Source organism: Dermacentor silvarum, chromosome 1 (assembly GCF_013339745.2).
Source record: "Dermacentor silvarum isolate Dsil-2018 chromosome 1, BIME_Dsil_1.4, whole genome shotgun sequence".
Taxonomy (NCBI): domain Eukaryota; kingdom Metazoa; phylum Arthropoda; class Arachnida; order Ixodida; family Ixodidae; genus Dermacentor; species Dermacentor silvarum.
Genome location: NC_051154.1, coordinates 2,587,656 through 2,611,450, shown reverse-complemented (window position 1 = coordinate 2,611,450; position 23,795 = coordinate 2,587,656). Strand labels below are relative to the sequence as shown.

Here is a 23,795-nt window from a genome sequence, read left to right as displayed (position 1 = left end):
CATGGCGGAAAACTTGCACGGAATGCCGCGCGCGATTGTGCGCGAACTCACGAGATCGCAGGTTCGCAACCGCGAAAAAAAAAAAAAAAGATTAATTGAAAATAAGCCGAACACATTAAAAAATAAGGTTGTGCAAACACACAAAAAGTATATATGAATCTTATGCTATTAAGCCAGCAACTGCTACGCCCGGTGCCGTCGATCTTGCTCCGTAGCAGACAACGCACAGCGTTGTAGAAGGCACGGAGTTATTTAGTATGTGCGGTAGCATTTCCATCATGATAGTTTTACCAAACCACTCGTCAAGATACACAAATCTTATTTATATCGACAAATACTCGTTTTAGAAGCAGTCACAATTTTTTGAGTGCGACTATTTCTTTAGTCGCGGAGGAATTGGCTGCTGCACTTCGGTCAACTGGGCGGGGCCTCCTCCTCTCTTCTAAAGTTGTACCCGACTATACTCAACTACAGAACCAAAGCAGTCACTTTTCGACCAAAGTGACCATTTGCAAACGCTTGCATCCAGTCGCAACCAACTTGGTTGTGTGACCTCTGCAAGTAGCTGGTCTAAATGAGCCCTAATAGAAATTACGTAATTACTCGAATGTAACGCGACCACGATTGTAACGCAAGGGGTGACTTTTTGTTGCATCTAGCAAAAAAAAAAAAAAAAAATGAATAAAACCGCTAAAGTAATGCGAGACCACCCGATGCATGAAAAAGTCGCAGTTTCAACCGAAAGGTGAAGCATCAATTGCGATAGCAAATTAGTAGAGAGCTATACGTAGTAAGGATAGTAGTTTTATCGGCTGCATAAAACTACTGCACATTCGCTTACTAACTGAATTAACAAGCATGGTGTCAGCGCGCACAAGCAAACATGAATAGATCCCACTCGATGACCGTAGACAACCACTGTCAAAATGCTGGCGTGAGCAAGCCCGGCTGCAGCAGCGAACGAAGGTTCGTGCGGTCTATCGCTTCAACAGAAACTTAGCGGCGAAAGCACAGCGCATACAAAGGCAAGAGCCGTGTGGAGATCGCTTTCAAGATATGGTGCGTGCGACAGCTCTCAGCCGCGTAAAGCACAAGTGCGCTGTTGCTGGCAGAATAGAAGCCGCATCTCCTCACTCCAGCGCTGCCTTCCCGCTTTCCTCCTTTCGCGTGGGAGATGGAGTCACCAGTTTCCCTTGTGCCTGGTCGCAAGATACGCGTTTGGTGCCGCAGCTAAACGTTGCCTCCCATCTCCCCACGGCCTTTCACACGACGGAACACGTCGCTTTGCTCTCCACCATGCGTTCGCTCTCCGCGAAAGCGCACGTCCCTCACGCGCTTTCACTCGCACATTTCACTTGTTGATTAGAATTGGGTGCATCTTTGCACTTTTTAGACAACTTGAACATCGGCATTCGATTGTAATGCGAGGATCGACTTCAGGTAGCAAAAATCTGGAAAGAAACTCACGTTACAATCGAGTAAATACAGTACACAAATCAGCACCATCGCCATGGCACTGTGAACTTTGGTGTTTTCTGGAACCGCAAGATTGTGATGACACCCATTGCATCGTTCATGGTTGCTTAAAATGCCACCTGACCCTGAGATCGATCAGCAAGCTGGCGAACGACACAAGGAAAGTGATAAAATTCATGTATGCTTTGGGGTTTTGCTAATGTTTAGCGACGATGCGCAATGGCGCATCGTGCAGATCTCAGATATGCAAACCCTGCAAGCGCTTGCTGCACATGTTGCTATAGTCGGTTACCACTTTAGAAGGCAGCGGCATTCGCCCCTGAAAGGCAAATGCACATGAGCTTCCACCAATGAGCGAGCACTCTGCACTGACGTCATGAGCTGGACAGCCGGTGAGCCCGCCAACAGAGCACATGGCAAGCTGCGCTTCGAGCTGAGCCGATTCGCATCAGCGGGACTATTTCTTTAGTCGCAGAGCCAATCGGCTGCTGTGGTTCGGTCATCTGGGCTGGGCCTCTCCTGTCTTCTTAAGTTGTACTCGACTATAGACAGTATTAGTTTAAAGGGGCCCTGAATCACTTTTTATTGAAGTCGAGAAATGCGATTGAAGTTAAGTTAAGAAATACTCTGCCGCAAAAAGTACTTTATTGTGTTCAGCAGAAGCAGAGTTATTGGCAATCAAACGTCCCCAACGTGGTGCTTCCGCTCCTTCAATGACTTGCACTGCGAAGGCTACAGCGGAGCGGGGCCTGGCCACAACGTTCCGCCTACTGAACGTCACTGTAGCGCGCAGTTCAAATTTGATTTTGGATGTTCACATAGACACCACTACGTCTGATTTAGGCACCTACAACGCGCCAAAACGCAGTTGTCCTCAGCGAGCCACAGTGCGCTCAATCAGCGGACTCGTATCGGCACCCCACGGCGGCCACGGTATCTACGCTATGTAGCAGACCACAGCTACACGCAACTGTAGTGCGTATGCGCAGTGTTTGCTTTGTGCATGACAGGGCTTGAGTGCACACTCGCACTCATATGCTCCAGTCTGGCCGTGCTAAGTGGTGCGCACCGGCTTTGCCCTGCACCAGCTTGCCCGACGGATAGTAGCCACATCCAACTGGTGCATCTTAAAGTGCTATCAATAGCTCAATACAAAGCGAAGTCTGCCAAGGCATCTAACGAGGAGCGGCCAGGGGTGAGCACGCGCTGGCAAGCGTGCGTGTGGTCTGACTTTAAGTTTCGTGCGTTTCGAGGCTTGTTGAGTGTTCAAAGCTAGTTGAAATTTGCGAGACCCGACGGCTACGACACTGATAAGCAAGGTAGCCAAAGTTCAATTCCTACGCGGGTAGCCACAGCCGAGCATTAGCAGATGATACTTGGCGTCTTTCGGAAGTACGTAATAATTATTCTCAAAATTCAAAAGCCGATTTTCGCTTATTTTAGTCTGTTTATTACACTGTGTCAATAAATATCGTATTTACTCGCATAATGAACTCCCTTTTTTTTCCCGAAAAATATACGCAAAGCTGGGGGGGGGGGTGCATTTATTATGTGGAGTAAAATTTTTAGCGATTTTTTTTTCGTGGCCACCGCTAAACAAAGCCACAGTTTCACCCGAAAGACGAAACATCGATTGCAATAGCAAATGCATAGACATCTATACGAAGTGAGGATAGCCGTCTTTTCGGCAATATAAACTTGCAAACATCCGCTAACTATGTAGATTAACAAGCATGGTGTCAGTGCGCACAGGCAAACATGAACACATCCCACTCGATGACCGTGGACACTCGCTATCAAAACGCAAACCGAGCGGTGAGAATGGAGAACGCACAAAGGTATAAGCCGCCGTCACACCTAGACTCAGCCTCTGATGCAGATCACTATCAAGATAGGGCGCGCACGGCTGTGCAATGAGCAGTTGCTGCGTCGGCCCCCTCCCTTGCCGCCTCCCAGCACAATGTGCGCGACGGAATACGGTGCACTCCCCACTTTGCTCCCTCGAATGCGGGAGATTGAGCTGCAATCGTCGGCGCCGACGGCAAAAATGCGCCTGGAGTGTCCATGTGATTGCTATCTTAATAAAAGTAGGAGACACGCGGTACGATTCGGCGTCAGATACAATCGTACCTGCCGGACGCCATATCGGACGCCGAATCGTACTGTGTCTCCTACATCATGGCAGCAAGTTCAGGGAGCGATCATTCGGTGAGGAAAAGAAAAAAACACAGCTACAGCGCGGCCGTTCGCAGGACTGCAGGGGATCACAGTTAGGGGTGCATTTATTATGCGGGAGAAAAAAAAATCCTGATTTTCACGACTAAAGTTAGAGGTGCGTTCATTATGCGAGTAAATACGGCATACACAGTAACAGTAGGAAGAAGCGCACTGATCCAAGCACCTTCTTGATTGATGTCAGCTATTGGCCAACAGCAGCCGCGCATGGGAATCTCGTACATTACGCAATAAACCATCCAGAAAAGATTGAGGAGCAGGCTTCTGTTGAAAAGAGAGCGTTTGAGAAAAAGGCGACTTTGCGCTCCGCTTGCAAGCTCCACGAGCCGTGCACTACTGCAAAATATGGCCGAGATTCTTAGAGCAGCGTGTGCTATCCTCAGACTGTGTTTTTTCACCAAGCCTGAGGGGTGGTTCACGACCCCTTTAATGGCAGCGTAATAGCGGGGTAACAGGAAATAGTGTCACCGCTCCGCAAACAAACTTTGCAGAACGTGATTGAACTATAAAGGCGCGTACACACTAGCAGAAAAACGCTCACGGTGCACCGGCGGCGGCAAAACAATTGCGGCAGTCGCGTGACAGCATAGACTCCTCCCCCCTTCTCGAACTATCCGTCAGCTCCGTCCGGGAGCTGACGCGTGCAAACGATAGTGCGAAACGAGTTTCCGGACACTGGATGCGAGTACGAAATGAGCGGTTGGGCGGGTTCACATGAAACCAGTTTCCCGCACGTACGTCACAGAAGCGATCATCCGCGGCACGCGGTAAACCACGAAAAATCGGTCCAGGAGCGATCCCTCCCGCGGCAAGAAAAACCTGCTTCGCGGCTGCTTGTGCGGCGAGCGTCTTGCCGCCAGTGGCACACCGCGCACATTTTGCCGCTAGTGTGTACGCGCCTTAAGTATAGTTCAAGTTTATTCAAATAGGACGAGTACACAAGAAAATATTTTACAAAACATCTGGAGCTCAAGGCTAGTTGGATCCATGCTAGTTAGTATTCACAATCTCAACAGCAATACAGCAAAGTGTAAATAAATAATATGTACATAAATATGCATTTATAAACAAAAGGCAGGGTGCTTCTACTAATAGGTACGAGAAACCCACAAAAAGGAATTTTTACTTAATAATTATACACTGGAAATGACAAAACAGACAAAGGCCCCGACAAAATACCCTAAAGAGATAACAGTAGTGAATGATAATGGTATTTCAATGACAATGAAAAAATTCTGGCTTGTTTTACTACTGATGGTAAGTTGTTCCAAAGGAGTGCTCCAGTGCTCCTCCTCCATCTATATACATTATTAATTTTTGGCAAGAGAAAATTTCCCTTAAGTGCGCAGCGTGTATTGCTTCTGGAGTATAAAAAATCTGATGAACTCAACAAGCAGTTAGTGGTTATGCTATTATGAGTACTTATTGTCTTAAAATTCAGTAATAAATTAAAAGGCAGTATATTTAAACTTTGAAACAGTGGCATTGACTTAGCATTGTAATCAGAAAAAGTCATAAATCGCAATGCCCTTTTCTGAAGACGTACAACAGGTTCTACATATGAAACGTACGTGTGACCCCAGATGCAATACAGTAGGATAGATGGCTATGGAATATGCTAAAGTAAATTGCTCTCAGAGTGGCAGTGTCAAAGTAATAACGGCATTTGTACAGTATAACACAAACTTTGCTTAATTTTTTACAGAGCTATGCAATATGAGGCTTCCAATGGAGATGTTCATCTAGTGCGACACCCAAATATTGAACAGAACTTACCCGTTCAAGTACATTATGGTTTAGAGAAACCGAATGACATTCTCTTAGGGGTGCTTATCACGAAGAAGTGAAGATAATATATTTCGTTTTCTTGGTATTCAGAGTTAGCTTATTTGATGTAAACCACTGGTTGACACTCAGTAGTTCATTATTAGCCACTTGTAATGTTTTGTCCAAGGAGTCTAGCGCACAAAGTAAAACAGTGTCGTCTGCATACATTACAGCAGATAAGCCGTTTAAGGCATTAGGAAGATTGTTTACAAAAAAAGAAGAATATTGGCCCCAGTACTGAGCCCTGTGGGACACCTGTAACAATGTCAGAAACGTCGAATTTGGTATCTGCAATGGTAACTAGTTCTTCTGTTTTTAAGATAGCTGTGGAAAAATTCTAGAGTTAGGCCTCGAAAGCCATAGCATTCTAACTTATTTAGCAGTATGTCATGATCTACAGAGTCAAATGCTTTTCACACGTCTAGACAAATGCCTAGGACAGTTTTGCTGTTGTTCAAGCGGGAATTTACGTAGTCGCACAAAGCTAATAGTGCTGTATTTGTCGATCTTTTAGCTCAAAAACCATGCTGGCAATATGACAAAATAGATTCACGTTCTATAAATGCAGTGATTCGTTTGACAATAAGTTTCTCAAAGATGGTATTCAGGAAACTTAAAACAGAAATAGGACGGTAGTTTTCTAACAAATTATGGTCCCCTTGTAAATGGGAATAACCTTAGCTATCTTTATAGGGCTGGGTAAGTAGCAGTATAGAAAGAGGGATTGAATATTTTTTCTAATGGCATGTACAATAGTACAGTCGAATCTCGTTTATTCGAACACGCTTAATTCGAACTGATGCTGTGGTCCCGTCAAAGTTATGTGTATTTCAATAAGCGAAAACGCAACGCTTGGTAATTCGAATGCAAAAGAATTTGCGACGGTTAATTCGAACATACCGCGGACCGACAATGCTCTCAGCAGCGCGCCAAATAACGCGGCAGCGCCTCCGACCGGCATTGCTCCGACACCGCCATAGAGCAAAAGCTTAGGAGAGACCCCTTAATGCAGCGGCAGAGGCCCAGTCCGGCCAACGAAACTGCCCACGCCGGCAAACGCTCGCTTCCCGATAACGGCAGAAAACGAAACTTGAGGGAGCGGGCTAATCGGCGCTGGCCGGCATGGCTGCGGGCATGCACGGAGACAGTCAACGGGGAGGGAGCTGCGAGGGAGGGGAGCTACCGAAGCCAAATCCGCTTCCCTTCTGCCCTCCTCCTCCCCCTTCGACGGTCTCCACGCCCGCCTGTCGCCATCCGCGCCCTCAAGTTTCGTTTGCTGCCGCTATCGGGAACCGAGCATTGGCCAGCGTGGGCGGTTGCGCGCCGCGATATTTCACGACTCGCACCGTTCGTGCATCTTGCTATGGTGCTCGAATACTTCAAAAATACGTCCTTTTTTTAATTCGAACTTCTTTTAATTAGAACAAATTTCCGGGCCCCTTCGAATTATCGAGATTCGACTGTAGTTCCATACTCAGCCTACGAGATAAAGTTATTGTGAAGGGTGATATTAATCTTCCTGCAATCAACAGGAACCAACTGAAGCATGGATGTGCGAGAGCAATTGTCATCTTGGACAGGTAATGTTTTCTGATTTTAAAGCAGACGATGCATCAGTGCACAGGTGGGAGATCCATTCTCAATCTGGTGTTTACTTACAACAGAAATATTTAATAGTGCGTCGGCATCGATGCAGCAAGAGAATTTCAGATCATGGATTTATTTTTGTTGGCAGGTAACTAATAGTAGGCCTAAGCATACAAAAACTTTGTGAGTAATTCAGGATTTTGTAACACCGACGACGTTTCAGTAACTGATTATAGATATTAATTTCAATTTCACTCAAAATAACATCAAGATTTCGTGGTAGAGGTTCTGTGAAGCTATCAAATCTTATGTTATGAAATTTATACCTACTAAAGGAGCATTCTAACCCTTGGATATCGAGATATTATTAAAAAAAGGAAAAAATTAAACAGCTCCGCAAGCAGAAAAATACTTGTCATTTTACTGAACTGAAACTCAACCTATCAGAAAAAGTGAAGCAGTTTTGAAGTGCTTACTTGAATCATAATCTCAGTCTATTAAACTTGACAGCTAGTAATTCCGGCGTATTTTGAAGGAAAGTAGACAGGATGTTTCTAAAATGAAAATTGGTGAGCGCATAACTACTGACGTTCTACAAATTACAGAGCATTTCAATAATTACTTTCTTAGTGTCTTTACAAGGGGCGATAATCATGTATCTCGAAGCGCAGGTGGTCTAACAGAGACGCATGAAGGCATGCTTCTTCATGTTAACCTAAAGAAAAGCCTCAGGGCTGGATGGTATCCCAAATGCCTTTCTGCGTCGGCATGTGGAACAATTTATGAGAGATTTTTTCAATTCATTGACTGCAACAGGTTATATTCCAGATGAGTAGCGCGCAATGTCTCCAATTCACATAAAAAAAGCCGCTTGTCTATTAGTGCATAACTAGCGGCCCATATCTACTCAGCGCTAATCATCCATTGATCACTATTTACCATTTCTTGGCGCTCTTTGGCCATACTTGGCCCTTGCGCCAGTAAACACTATACATCATCTACTACAAGCACCATGTTGTAAACCCGTCATTTCAAAGCAGATTCTTCATTTCCTTAAAAGGTGCACCCTATCAACAGGGCTGCCCACAGTTAAGGCCCGTTTATAGTCCGACATAATGCGGGCGAGCATTGCTTGTGGCCACTCACGCTGTGCCGGCTGTGCTGCGCCCATTCCCTCTAACTTGGAAGCGCGCGCGCGCCATCGGCTGCTGCCTTCGGAGCATGTGCAGAACGATTCCCAACTCGCGCGCCGCTTTGAATGCATTGTGGGTCGGTGCAGTCGGCATGACCAATGCATGGATGGAGTAAGAGCCATCTCGACGTAGGGCACGTCAGTACACGTTGACTGCGTTCGGTTACGTTGGCTGCGCCAGTGCACTCAACTACAGATGCTGTTGGTCTCGCCAACGTGACGTAGTGCGTGCGCACTCACACTACATCGGTTTATATCCGCGCTTTTATAGAACTCGTATCGACAGTTCACAAGTTTGCACATATCCTTGACATGGCGGCTCAGCTGGACAAGCCTTAGACTTTTCAAAGGCATTTGATAAAGTGCCACATGAGAAGCTATTACACAAGCTATATTGTTTGGCTCCTCCGTTAAATATTATTAAATGTATTAGTGCCTACACCTTCAACAGAGGCGAAAATGTTTTGGACCACTCTTCAGAACTGTTGCATGTTACCTCGGGAGTGCCTCAGGGCAGTGTATTGGAGCCACTACTTTTATTAATTTATGTTAATGACGTATTTGTTCCGTGCCTCGTTACGAGGCACGGAACAAATAAATGAGGACAAGTGGCTCTCCGCTATCAAGAGCCCCGATGCCGGGGCGCAACTATGGGCTGTCCAGAGGGCCCACGATGCGGCGGTCGGGCATGGCCTGACTGTCCCAACGTGGGAGCGGCCCGCTGCGCGCTGAGTCGCGTACCTCAGGACGTTCATTAAAGTTTTCCATCCATCCATCCATCCAATGACGTAGTAGACTTGATTCATGGTGGTGTTAGCATTGCAGGCACGTGCAGGCCCTCAATGTGGAGTTTGGACATGCTGAGGGTCAGAAAGAGCATAAGGCTAGCCTAGGTGCTCGATCATTGTGAACACGTTCCCCTTTCTCTGCGCCAAGTACAGTTAAACCTGGATATAACGAAATTGACAAATTCCCGAAAAACTTTGTTATAAAGAGGATTTCGTTATATGCAGGTTTCGCACGAAAATTCGAAAAAGAAACGCTTACCGTATTCACTCGATTCTAAAGCGCCCTCGATTGTAATGTGCACCCGTTTTCTGTGACCATAAGAGAGGAAAAAAAATCCTTTACAATACCGCACACCTCATACTTTCATACAGAAATACAACTATCGCTCAAGATTTACTCCCAATACACTAAAGTTGCGATGAACAATAAAGTCCCAGTTTCACCCGAAAGGTGAAACATCGATTGTGACAGCAAATTAGCAGACAGCTATACAAAGTAAGGATAGTAGTTTTATCGGCCATATAAACTTGTAAACATTCGCTGTTTAACTGAATTGGTACTGGTACTGGATGCGTGGACACGTGTTGTTTCGCACAAGCGCGAGGCGTCGAAAACGAAGAGTGAGCGACACAATGGCGTCGTATAGTGTCACCTAGTGTCAGGTTAGTGAAGTGAAGCGCAGACTTGGGCAGGTAAACAAAGAGTGGCGCTGCCAGCACGTTGAAAAAAAAAAAAAGTTTTTTTTTCCTTCGGCAACATCAACTGGAAAATGAGAGTGCCGGCTTGATGGGCTAGGCCAGCTACAGCAAGCGGCGGGATCAGGTTTGAATGAAGGGAGGGGGAAAGGTCATGCCCGTGGCGGCAAGATCACCAGGACGAGGGATGCAGGCCCACCTCGCGTGTGCTCGCTCTCGCTTTGAAGCCGCTGTGAATTCGAGCACGCCAAGCGCGCCGCCGCCGCTTCGCATTCTGTCGCGGCAGAGAAGGTGCTTCCGGTTGCTGCTTGCGCAAAAATGACAAAATTTGGGGCGAAATCTCTAGGTTGTTGGCGGGGAAAATTCGTTATTTCGAGGGGTCTCCCGCTGCCACTTCGTTACGTAGAGGTCTCAAATACATGTGCTTCTATAGAGTCACGACGGGGAATAGATAAATTTCGTTATATCCAGGAATTTGTTATATGGAGGTTCGTTATAAGCAGGTTTAACTGTAGTACCCCAGTAGTATGCAATCCTCGAGCTGCTCCAGTAAACCTCTGAGGAACGCAGTGTTTTAGTTGACGCACTTCTTCGACAAAGCTGCGGTCTTCCAAGAGCTTCTTTGTGACCATCAAGAGCCGGTTGGCGTGCATGGGGTGGGAAACTTGCTCTTGAATTGCTGTTCGTGCGGAGGCAACCACTTCCGGTGTTCTGCAGCCGGATGCCATCTGGCTCAACGCAGGTAGTACACAAGAGGTGAGAGTCAGATGACAGAGCTCGAATGATGATGATGCCACGACCACCCTGGCAATTGCGATAGCAAATTAGTAGACTGATATACTAAGTAAGAATAGCTGTTTTATCAGCCGTATAAACTTGGAAACATTAGTTTACTAAATAAATTAACAAGCACGGTGTCACGCACGTACAAGGAAACATGAACACATCTCCCTCGTTGACCGCGGAAACTCACTGTCAGAACGCTGGAGTGACGAAGCGCAGCGAGCGAATTTACCTTCGTGCTAGCATGCCTCTCGCTTCAACGCGACCTATAAGCGGCGAAAACACGTCTCAGATCGCTTTCAAGATAGGGCCAAGGCGATCGTATCGCTGAAGTGGATCATTGCAGAATGTGTCCTGCTTCGGTCCACTGAAACCCTTCCGCGTTGCTTTGCTGGGGAAAATCCTCTCCTGTTTGCGCCAGTCCCGCACGCAAGTTTCGGATTCTCCAAATGCCCGTGACGCAGCCCGATTTCTGCCTGCCTCCCCATACATGATCACTTTCCTTTTAAATGCGGCATCGTGATGAACTCGGCACTTCATGCTGACAGAGCAGACACAGAAAACGTGAAGACAGATGGTAGACTAATGCGTAAGCACACTTACTGCAGAACATGGAGGAAGCTACGGCAGCTAGGCTAGAGTGTAGCGAGGCGGCCATGTTGAAATGCCAACATCTATATGGTAACGCAGATTTAGGGTCGTACTCGATTCTAACAAGCATGCAATTTTTGGACCCGTTTTATCCAAAAAAAAAAAAAAAGTGCGCGTTAGATTCGAGTCAATACGGTACATCTTGCTCTTTCCTATGCCCCGTTTCCTTCGCAATGATTTCATGCTACCCCCACTTTTCGCTGCTTGCTCATCTTTCCAATGTTCCAATTTTGAATTGCACTAAAGCCTAGACCATGCGCACGCAAGCTCCCATTTGCGTGCCTATGCATGCGCAGAGGGTGCCGGACAGCTCGTCTGCGTTCAAGTGCGGTGCGTGCGCAGAGATCTATTTTAGACATATCAGCGCTCGAACTACCTTGTCGCCATGTGCCTGGCTACGCAACAACAGCGTGGTACAATCAATTCTCAGTGAGGATGATTTATGTCGTGTGAGAAAAGCTTTTTCTTTTTTTTTTTGCACTGATTTAGCAACTATAAAAAAAAATTCAACAATTAGATTTACAAATGTTCAAGCATTTTGAAGCACTGTCAATAACAAAGTAAAAAAACTATGCCTACCAAGGCGTTTATGAGTGCATCAAGTGAGCATGCGTCTCTCACAGATGCAAACCGCCTTTCCTCGCGAGGCACAGTAGGCGTACTGCACTTGCCTGCGCCAAAGCCTGTGCGCTTTGGCAAGCTTACATGTGGTCTGGCGTTTATTTTTTTCTTGTTTATCAGCTTTTGACAGTTGAGCGAATTCTGTCTGATCTCTCGAGTTAGAAGCTTTCATGTTTACTTTTTTTATTAGATCCTTTGTTCCTTGGGAGAGCCAACCTACTTGGTGCCGTACCTTCCACTTGAATTTCTGCTTCTGAAATCAGTCTAGTCATGGTTGCACTCATTACCTCTTGTTCTAAGACTGCATATCTGTTAGAGTACCAGCCTGAATTCATCTGCTTTCACTCTTACTGCGTCTTGACTGATTTTGCTCTTTCTCTCTGCAAACTGAGAGCAATCCTAGACCTCACTAAATGATCAATGCCCTTTAAGACTTCTACTTTCTTCTTGCACTATGCTGGGGTTGGCACAGGGTATGGGTCATTTCTTGTTTCCTCACTAGGGCTTTTCCAGGTTCACTACTGCGCTTCCGGCAGACGATATTGGTGAGTGCAAAGGTGGATAGAGGGTAGCGTCCACAAGGCTCATTAAAGCATAAGGACGACTTATCAATGCATACAAAAGGGGGTGCGGGGAAGGGCTGTGAGCGCTAAAGTGCTGGCATGTCTGAATTAGAGCACAGCACGGGCCCGGGCTTACCCGAAAGCCCAGGTCGGATAAGGCGATTTTTGGCGGGCCTGTGCCTGATGCCCTCGAGCCTGGGCCGGGCTCGGGCCTGAAGCCGCGGGCCCGGACCGGACACGGGCCCGTTCGCTGATGGGCCTAGGTCGGGCCTTCAAGCACACGCGGGCGCTCTGCATAGATCCAAGGTATTCTGTGTGAACCTCAAAAGACAAGTTGGAAAAACTGGCCCCTAATCATCTAAGCAAACACAATATGAAACAATTCCAATTTTTTTTGTTTCTACAAAAACCAACTTTGTTCCCGCAAAAAGGTACTACAAGAGCACTTGATATGGCCTGACTATTACAGCTTTTGCGACTGCAATTTTTTATCGCTCTCTGGGAAATCACTTGTGGGGAATTCCATATAGAGAGCGAAAATCACTCTCTATATGACTATTTTATTGCAAATGCATAATTTTACCACTTTTTATTTAAGCATTGCACCACATTGATGATTGCTTTATGGTCGCTGCAATACACATAGATGGCTTCCACCTTAACTGCCTTCGCAGTGTTCTTCGTGGGTCTTAAATTTATACATGGTAAGTGCTTTGCCGTGTACTCGGCAGGGTTGGTGTGGCAGCACATTTCCGACCTTCAGTATTTTTGCGCCCAAGTTACAATACATGCGCATTTGAAATTTCAATGGCTCTTGCACCTAAAATAATTTTAAGCTATTTCGTGCTTTTAGAAGAGCAATTAGGACGCGGGAGGCACGTTTGGGCCGCCATGCTGTCACGGCATGCCACATATAGGAGCATATAGAGACGCATTTAACTGAAAAAGCATTGAAGCCAAGTAACCCTCATGCAGGGCCAGACTGCTCCAGCGCCGTACGTGGCATGAGTGGCACACAGCTCCGTGCTTACCACACCGTGGTGCATACACACTGGTCTGTGTAGCAGTAAACGTCAAGCAGTTTTCCTTCGATCATGGGAGGACACGCCAGTGCATGGTGTACACCACCAAGCGCAACAGTCGACGCTTTGCCTTTGGGAGAAACTGCCACTTTTCTTTACAAGTTTGGTGTTTGCAACATAAACTGTAGACAAGAGTTTCAAATGAAATGCCCTGCCAAAAATCTTTAACCCAGCCTTTGCTTTGCTCGGCCTTTTTTATGTTAACTGTACACGTGCCCTTTAGGAAAAAGTTCTATTGCAATTTTTTTATTGTCACTGCAGTTTTATTCTAATGTCATTTGGCATACCACCTAAGCAATAACACTTGCAAGGCATGTACACTGAGTTCCTTCAGCGAGCCTGAGTAGGGTACATTTACACAGTCGCAGGTCTGGTTATTCTTCAAGCAGCGGGCCCGGGCCGAGCCGACGCCGTCGGCCCGCGTAGTACTCTAGTCTGGATGAGTTCCAGTGATCCCAGTGCATGAGTGAGACACATACCAAGGTAGCACCGCTTCCATGTCTTTGTGTGGCCTCCAACATTTAGGGTTCAGCATGTTATCTTTAATTTCAAAGGCACATTATCTTTAATATTTAACTCCTGAACAAGTAAATTCATTCCCCATGTAACTCTGTGCACCGTAATGCAGCGTGCAACATATATATACAGGGTGTCCCAGCTATCACGCAGCACGATTTAAAAAAAGAGGAACGGCGTTACGCGAAGCAAACCTAGTGCGTATTGTTTCCAGTACAGTGGAGTAGCCGCCAGTATTTTTTTCGTTACTGAGATTTATTTAATTAATTGTAATTAATTATCTAACTCGAGAAGTACTGTCCTAATTATCAAAGTGTCAATGAGAAAGTTGTAGAGCAACATGAAAAACTCCCCGATACAGCTTTCTGTTGCTCAGTACGTGCTACATAAATGTGTTTTTCCTAGTGTGAAAGAAGCCCGCGAATACACGCAGAATTGCCGCATGACTGGCTGCTCGAGGCAATTTGCGTGTATTCGCGGGCTTCTTTCATGCTCGCAAAAACACTTTTCTGTAGCACGTATTGAGCAACGGAAAGCTGTATCGGGAGTTTTTCATGTTGCTCTACAACTTTCTCATTGACACTTTGATAATTAGGACAGTGCTTCGCGAGTTAGATAATTAATTACAATTAATTAATTAAATCTCAGTAACGAAAAAAATTACTGGCAGCTACTCCACTGTACTGGAAACAATACACACTAGGTTGGCTTCGTGTAACACCGTTCCTCTTTTTTTAAATCGTGCTGCGTGACAGCTGGGACACCCTGTATATATATGGCTATCATTTCAGGCACCGTGTGCCTTGACACAAACGTGTTGAACGCTCAAAAGCTTTATTTCAAGCAACCAAATGGCACAAATGGCAGTGCAGAATTGTCTTCACACTAAGCCTAAATGCCCACAACGCCCGGCATGCAGCGGTGCCCCTTGCGTGCATCGAAACACTTGTTGCATGTTTTTATTATGAATAAGGTAGAAACTGACACTATGCGGTAGCAAACGAGCTTGTACCGAAACTGTGAAACTGCGCTCCATTACAATATGTCCTTTAAACAGCTAATAGTATCATCAGCTGTTGGCATCAAGAGGCAGACACAAAGGCTTGCATGCAACTGCCGCATCTCTCGAGAATGCTACCTACACTCCATCTCACAAGTCGCTTCCAAAGGTATGTGGCGTACACAGGGCAATATCCTTTCACAGCGAAATATAGTTACAGCTGTAACTGTTTCATTAATAGCAGGATTAAAGAGTTCTGTTTTTGCTTGGTACATGATATGCAGCGATATGTGACATGTTAGGACGTTTGCACATGCACATCGTATACCACAAATTCAGCAGCAGCTGAGTAGACGACACGACACGGATGAACACATTGATGCAGTGCCATCAATTCTGCTCCCGCCTACCTCTCTAAAGTGATGCCCCCCAAAAAAAGGACAACGAAGAATTCTTTGGGACTGGCATCACAACAGTTGATTAAGACAGCAAGCTGTTGTGAGAATGCAGAAAGATCCCAGGAACGAGATGTTATTGATGCCTGCGCTAATGGCGACGACAACTTTCAGTTTTCTACACCTACGTAGGCTTGCTGAGATCGTCAGCTCGTGTGTTCTGTGTCACGGCCGCTGGACCCGGCATTCAGTGGAAGGTACAACGGCTGCCGCGTTTTTCGTTTGCGTGAAAAACAGCAACAACATCACGCTTACTAAAGTCATCCTCCTGGAAGCTTGTGATCAAATTTGCCAGCAAATGTTTCTGTAGTAGTGCAATGAGTGCAGAGGACGCCAGCTCCCTCTTTGTGGAAGTAGACAAAATGCTGCCATGCCAAGGCAGTAAAGCCATATATAAATGTGCTGCCATATGCCAAACAATAAAACACAATAGCTGGATTTCTTGAAATTGAAACATTAGAATTCGTTAAATATTGTGTATATACCGTTTCTATATACCGTATAAAACCATTGCAGCATTGTTTTATGCATGGAAAAAATGCGTCTATGACTTTAATGATGACTATGACTTGATGTGACCAATCGCCCAGCTAGAAAATTGACTTGAGCATTTCGTGTTTTTTGACTAGACTACAATAACAAATTCTTCATTCTGGCTTTGCCTTCACTGCTCAGAACGGTATTATCACGCGTACATCAAAGCTAAAATCAGAGGCAGCGATACTATCAAACACGCGTCTACACAGCGCAGTCGAGGTTGCGCTGCTGAACCGTTGTCCGCAGCGCCACCTCTGCGTCGTGATGCGGAGAAGTGGTGTACTACGCTCGGTCGGCACTATAGCTCAGCTAAATTTTGCACTCGCGCACAGTGCACGGGGCTCACAAGCGGAGTGCGAAGTCACCTTTTGCTCAAACGCTCTCTTTTCAACAGAAGCCTTCTCCTCACCCATTTTGTGGCTACCATATTTCATCACCTAGCAGATACACGTCTGCTATTGTCCAATATCTGACATCAATCAAAAAGCGTGAGCTGACTGTCATCTGCTGACGTAGGAATGAAACTTTGGCCACACTGCTTATTGGTGTCTCACTAATATTGATTAGTCTGGAGCACTTAACCTCGAACTACACGAGACATACGCTATACCTGCCACACTTCGCCATGAATGCCATCTGCAAGACCCTCCTGGCCGCGCCTGGCTAGATCATGTTGAGTGCCAAGAAGTGCACAATCTAGATTTGTCTGCACAGGACCACATAGCACGGCCAGGCTGGAGCACTTTCCAGCCTTGCCATGCACTTACAGTTGCACAAAGCTGCATCTGCTGCGTAGTGCAAATGCTGCCGCGGGGTGCCACGACAAGACCTCTCGCCGTAGGTGTGGCATCGCTACTCTACCAACACTGGCGCTCCTACGGAACGAAGGGTGTTGATGGCGAATGGGAAAAGTAAATACAAGTATCTACACTCATACTAGGTCTTTTTGAAAAATTATATCGGTTAATATATTCCTGGAAGGCACAATACTCATTCGAAGCCGTTGTTGAGGATTAAAACAAACATGGTTCAGTGCCCCTTTAAAGGGCAACTAAAGGCAAATACAAAGTTGACGTGGACCTTTTAATTACCATTCCAGAAACCTCGCCAATGCTTTGGTTCGATTTTTCGTGCAAGTAATGTCTGCCACTCTGCTCAAGGACTAGAATTATGATATCTGCTACACGCAATTTTTAAGATTTCATAAAACTTAAATATGGTCACCCCGTGTACTAGCTGCCATCGGCTGAGCAGCAGACGACGAGGAGAGTGGCAGCACGTTCGCAGTGCCTACTGATGATATTGGTTGTTGACTTCAAAAATTTTTTATTGCTTCAAACAAAATTTACTCATATAAAAATTTCTAAATCACAAGCTAAGGGGTCAGTATGTACATTGAGTTATCTGACATATCTTTATCTGGAGGGCCTTAATCCTTAAATTTGGCCTGACTCTCGCAAGAAATTCATTTTGCAAAAAAGTGTCGCAGGTAATTTTCGAAAAAAATAAATTTCGTAATAATTTCCAATTATGTTTAGCATACACTTTAGCAACAGGCGAAAAGGGAGAATAGTGTAGCTAGAAAATTAACGCCGCATATGCAAAAAAATGATGAAAACGCAACTTTTATTGCTTTTTTTTACTGAGCCAAATAAATGCGGAAAATTACAAAATGCATTGAATTATGACGTCATATGAAAGAATGATGCCAATAGAATGCTCTAAAATAAAATTTGTCATTGCACCTACTTTCAGACTTGAATAAAAAAAAATAACCTCCAACCAACCTTTGCTTCTTTGCAGAAACTTCAAGGAGCGCTCACGTGATCAACAAATCTTTTTAGATGAATATACTTTGGTGAAATCTTATTCACATAATAGCCCAGGCAAAAATAACAGCCTACATAACTTTAGTAAGGCCTATTCTTGAATATGCAAGTTTAATTTGAGATCGCAGCCAAGTCTATCTTATCGAAAAGCTTGAAAAAGTACAAAATAAAGCACTCGGGTTTATATAAAGTAAGTACTCACCTCACATCAGTGTAACTGCTTTAACTGATTTTATCCCCTCGGTGGGCGATCGCTCGCTCTAATGATTATTTTTACAGCGAAGCTGTATACGGCTAGTTTCCAACGGATCGATGTCCGTAGACAAAAAAAAACACAGTGGGCCGATCCTGAAGATAGTGCAATGCCAGGCCGACCCGGGGCGGAGGTGAAGCAGGCTTCAAGCACTCCGCCAACTTGCAAAAATAAGTTCAATATCTTGGGTCCAAATACAACCCGTATCAGATGTTAAGCTGACAGGAACAGATACTACACTTTAACTCGCATCAGCCATGTCTAAGTTCGCACCATACACGTGTATGCCAACCCGCATATTCAAATTAGTGCCTACCAATCTGAGTGTCTCCTGACGTCATGCTCTACGTAGGCTCCTCAGTTCTGCTTCGACTGTGAAATAGGTAGGCCGCGTGTTGTACGGTCTGACGAAAACAGTGTGCCTACCAAGAATGACGGCGTCACCGGAAAAGGAAATGGCGGAAGGAGACCAAGCCCGCCAGGATCGTTAGGCGGAACGAAATGTGAACCGTCCATGTGGCCCCGATCCCACAAACTTGGAACGTTTGACCACAGCTTCGCTGATCATCCAGCTTCACAGAGTGCAATGGCACTGAATTTTTTTACTTTATCACAGAAGCATAAAAATTGACAAGACTACCTGAAGCCACCGTACTGGCATTCTGGGAGAAACAACCACGACAAGTGCATTTGACCGTTTATTGCACGGTGTAATACTTTTAGAGATTCTTTCTTTCCGAAAGCAATAGATTATGGAAAAAACTGCCAAATACTATTGTGAATTCCTCTAATGCTGATGTGTTTGTCCGTGAGGTTGAAATATTTCTTGAATCGCAGCTTGATCGATAATACTGGGTTCATAGTGTCCTTGATTTGCATAATTCTGATAGTATGACCTGTTCACAATTTTCATTAATTATATTTCCTCTGTTTCTTTATAAACTCTATAAACTTTATAAACTTTTTTTCTGCAATGTGCTGACACTGTACTTGTACCAACTTCCTGTATCTCTGCCCACCTCCTGTATGAGCCTGAGAAAGCTTACAGTATGAATAAATAAAAAAAAACGCAGTTATCGAATTTATTCAAATCTAAAAATTAAATTGTGGGGATTTACGTACCAAAACCACAATCTGATTATGATGCATGCCGTAGTGGGGGACTTGGGAAATTTGGACCACCTGGGGTTCTTTAACGTGCACCTAAATCTAAGCACACGGGTGTTTTTCGCATTTCGCCCCCATCGAAATGCGGCCGCCGTGGCCGGGATTCGATCCCGCGACCTCGTGCTCGGCAGCCCAACACAGCCACTGAGAAACCACGGCGGGTTTTATTCAAATCTATAAAAAAAACTATCGGCATAGATTTGAATAAAAATCTATGCCGATCGTTTTTTTCAAATAATCATACGCCAAACTGTAGGGTCAACTTAGATTTGAGGATTTAATAAAACGCAGCAGTTTTAATAGAAATTGATAAATATGGTGCACAGCTATCTAGCGCCATCTAGAAAAGTCAGTATCGCAGCCGCTACTAGCCGTGCCAGTAGCCAACTGACGAGCGACGTTGCGATTTTGACCTGCGTCATATTGGCTACGGCGTGGCGTTATTTAATGGCACCAAACAGGCAATACCACTACAGTGGAATCTCGATAGAATCTCCACGGGAACCGGAAACGTCTCATCCGAAATACGTTGCTCCTTTGCATCGCGACAGCCGTGCAGCATGGTCCGTGAGCCCCCGAGATTGCACCAGGGAGATCTTGGAGACCAGCTGCACGGCGCCGTTGCGCATGGCCCCGCAGGGTGGCGCAATTAGGCATGCGCAAGAGAGAGAGGTCAGTGGAGATAGTGAGCTGCGGCTTGTGAGAAAGACCAGTTTGTTCGATGACGTATTCAACGCGGGAGTTTTCAACTGCCGCAGCAAACGAGTGCTGAACCCAGCCGAAAGCAATGTACTCGGCGCACAACAGTTGGGTATTTTTTGGTTTCAGATATTAATTTAGTTCGTTATATCCACTGCCAGAACAATTTCACTTCGTTAAAACAAGGTTTTAAATACATGGATCTTTATGGGGATTTCAAGGGGGATTTCATTGACTTTCGTTACATCCCGTTTCATTATAACTAGGTTCTAGTGTATAAGAAAATATACACACGAACGTGGAAGGCGTTAGCATACCTGCCAACCTCCCAACATGAAAATTCGGGAGACCGCCGCGTGAGGGGGGCGGGGTCAGAAAAGTTTTCACCCCCCCCCCCCCCAGTGTTCCGCCATGCGAAATGGTGCACGTGGTACAGAGTCCATACTTGTCACAACTCCGCGAAGTGACAAAACACAGAAACTCAGTCGTCTATGATCTCAGAAATACTTGCAAGGACCGAATTTTCCGGTGTATAAGACGCATTTTTTTTTCTGAATTTTTCATCGGTGTGTCTTATGGAACAATGCGACATATATACTTTTTTTTTACCAGAAAAACTGCCGTCAAAGTCTGATTCGATGTTATGGCCACGCGAAGCGCGCTGGTTGACTTAACTTTGCCAGCACATTAAACAATAAGAAACAGATAGATGCCATCCGTCTTGAACTGTCGAAAGCATTCGACAGAGTGCTACATGCAGAATTGATCGTAAAACTGACTGATATGGGAATAAACGTGAAAGTAGTAAAATGAATAACCGCGTACCTCCGGGGCAGAACCCAATACGTAGAAGTCGAACACATTAAATCAAAGCCATTGAAGGTCACGTCAGGTGTCCCGCAGGGGTCTGTGTTAGGTCCTGTACTATTTTTAGTATGTATAATGACATTTCCTCTGCAATTGACGAAGGTATCACAGTGCGACTTTTCGCCAATGATTGCTTATTATACAAAGAAATTAATAGCACGGAAGATCAGCAATTACTCAGTGACGCTCTTAAGGCTATAGAAGAATGGTGTGACAAATGGAAAATGAAAATAAATGAGAGTAAAACTGTTCTATTGCGCATAACGAATAAAATAAATCATATTTTCGATTTTAATTACACTGTGAATTCTTCGGTGCTTTCCACGGTTGACTCGCTGAAATACTTAGGCATACATATATTCGCGATTTAAGCTGGGCAAATCATGTTATGAAAATATGCGAAACTGCGGAAAAGAAGCTTTGGTTCTTGCGACGGAAATTGCAGTTAGCCTCACAGTCAGTAAAACTAACAGCTTATTTAACTTACGTTCGGCCCATGCTAGAATATGCCAGCATAATCTGGGACCCTTATCAGTCAGGGTTAATTGAGAGACTGGAAAGAATTCAACATCGAGCAGCAAGGTTTATCTTATCACGTTATTCTTGCACAGATTCTGTCACCGAAATGCTCAGTTTGCTGAACTTGCCTATGCTCGCAGAACGCAGGCGCATAGCTAGATTAAAGTTTTTTTTTCTTCTCACTAAAAACACATTTAACATCAATAGTAAACAGTATTTGATAGCACGACAAGGTAGAACACTATGGAAAAGCAAAGATAACACTTTTCAAATACCCCAGATGCGCATTAACGCTTACGCATTTTCTTTCTTTCCAAGAACCATTACAGAATAGAATGAATTACCGGCGTTAACGCAAGAAAGCACCAGTGCAGAACAATTTGAGAAAAGCTTAAAGCTACATTGAAAGATGCAGCATGTACAGTAAAATCTCGGTGATACGAATCTCGCGGGGTCGCGTGAAATATTCGTATCATCCAAAATTCGTATCATCAAAACACACACAATATCAAGAAAAATGAATTTATTTTTACCAGAAAGGATTTCTAATAGTGGAACCCCATTGATACCCTCCTCGCTACTGCGTTTTCGCGGTCCCGACCTGAATCCCATCGACTTCCATGTATAGTCGAATCTCGATAATTCGAACTCGAAGGGGCCAAAAAATTTGTTGGAATTTAAAGGACTTATTTTTGAAATATTCGTGCACCATAGCACGACGTACGAAGGGTGCGATTCGTGAAATATCGCGGCGCGCAAGCACATATCGGGCGAGGGCCACGAAACTGCCCGCGTCGGCCAACGCTCGCTTCGCGATAACGGCAGAAAACGAAACTTGAGGGGGCGGGCGGCGCAGGCACGACGAGACAGAGAGATTGTGAAGAGGCGTCACGGCGATGGCCGCGCGCGGGGACCGTCACAGGTGAGGGAAAAGGGCGGCAGCGAAGCGGATTTGGCCTGGGCAACTGTCGCTTCGGTGGCTCCCCTCGCCCTCTCTCTCAACACCCTCATAGCCCCCTTACCTTCGACTGTCTCCGTGCGCGCCCGCCGCTCCCGCCGGCGCCAACTTAACCCGCTCCGTGAAGTTTCGTTTTCTGCCGTGGCGTTGGCCGGACTCCGCCGTCCCTTCCCTCTGCGCTGCAGCGTTGGCGTGGGCACGCAGAAACGGTGACCTTGCCGTGACGCCGCGTTTTTCTTCTTTCTCCGCGCGCCGTTGAAGCTTTTGCCGGTCGGAGGCGCCGCCACGTGATTTGGCGTGCTGCTGAGATCATTGTCGGTGCGCGGTATGTTTGAATTAACCATCGCAAATGCTTTCGCGTTCGAATTACCGGGCGATCCCCGTGATACTTCGCCAATCTATAATGTTCCTGCATGTTACGTTGTGTTTGAATGTGGCGGTCACGTAAATTTAGCGGTGCAGCCAGCTTGTACATTGCAACAAGCGACCGATGCGTTGCAGATACGACGCACCTGCGCGGGTGCCGTATCCCTGAAAGCGATCTGCGACGTGCGCAAAGTGCGCGCCCACACGGACCTTACCGTCAAAACGATCTGCGATGTTGACAAAGTGCGCCTAGTGCCAGTAGCTTCGTATGCGCTGTGCCTTCGACGTTTAGTTCGCGTCGAAGCGAGAGACTGCACAAAGGTCAATTCGCTCGCTGCTGATGGTGCGCTTCCGTTGCTTCACCTTTCGGGCGAAACTGCGGCTTTTTTTTTTTTTTTTTTCGAGGTCGCTTGAAAAACGTTTTAACGGGACGTTTTCTTCTTGCCCAAATCGTCAACGATCGCCTTCCGAAAGGCGTATGAGTGCGCTCACGTGATCTTGAGAATTTTTTCGCACGCCACTGAACGCCTGAGCACGTCAGTGCAGGGAGCGTTTTGGCCGCCGGGGCTGCGCCTCAGTCGTCGTTGCAGCAGCGGTCCTCGTCTACTTTCTCGCTAAGCATAGGCTAGGCTGTGATGTGGTCCGGTCGGCTCGACGTGGGAACCAATGAGAGATCGCACAGCCGCGTGACGTAGTCGGTTGCGTGGCGACTACGGATCCCGCCCAGATCCCGCTGTGCCGGCTTGTCTGTGCCGGTCGCCCGCTGGCTCGGCCGCCGCCGCTGTTGCTCACGCGTTCGTTTGATCCGCAGCGGCGCGGCAACACGTTCGGAACAGCCGATTTTTTTCGTATTGTGAGCAATGTATTTCGGCCGGGGAATGTTGCGAATTCGTCTCACACTGAAATTCGTATCAGCCGGGTTAGTATCACCGAGGTTTTACTGATATGTGCTCCCCGCGGTTTTTTTTTTTTGTGTACATGAGCTCGTTTGTCAACACTGCTTATAGTCTTGTATTATTGATCGGAGCATGTGCAGAATATTTTGCTTATGTATGCTTATGTTTTTTTATCTTTTTTGTTCGCTTATTCATGTACTGCCTTATTCATGTACTGTACTAATTGCCGAAA

At 45.8% G+C, this 23,795-nt stretch overlaps 1 protein-coding gene and 1 pseudogene across 2 annotated transcripts in view; both read right to left on the bottom strand.

Moving 5' to 3' along the window:
* Positions 1-23,795, bottom strand: part of LOC119456128 (mushroom body large-type Kenyon cell-specific protein 1) — an 84,859-nt gene that overhangs the window by 17,742 nt on the left and 43,322 nt on the right. The window contains exon 7 of one of the 2 annotated variants that reach the window (XM_037717743.2): positions 12,556-12,710. The exons of the other annotated variant lie outside the window; for it this stretch is intronic. Within the exon in view, the coding sequence (XP_037573671.1) occupies positions 12,556-12,710 (155 nt within the window). The remainder of the gene's footprint in view (positions 1-12,555; positions 12,711-23,795) is intronic. 2 annotated transcript variants of the gene reach the window in all.
* Positions 18,171-18,350, bottom strand: LOC119437781 (U2 spliceosomal RNA; annotated as a pseudogene).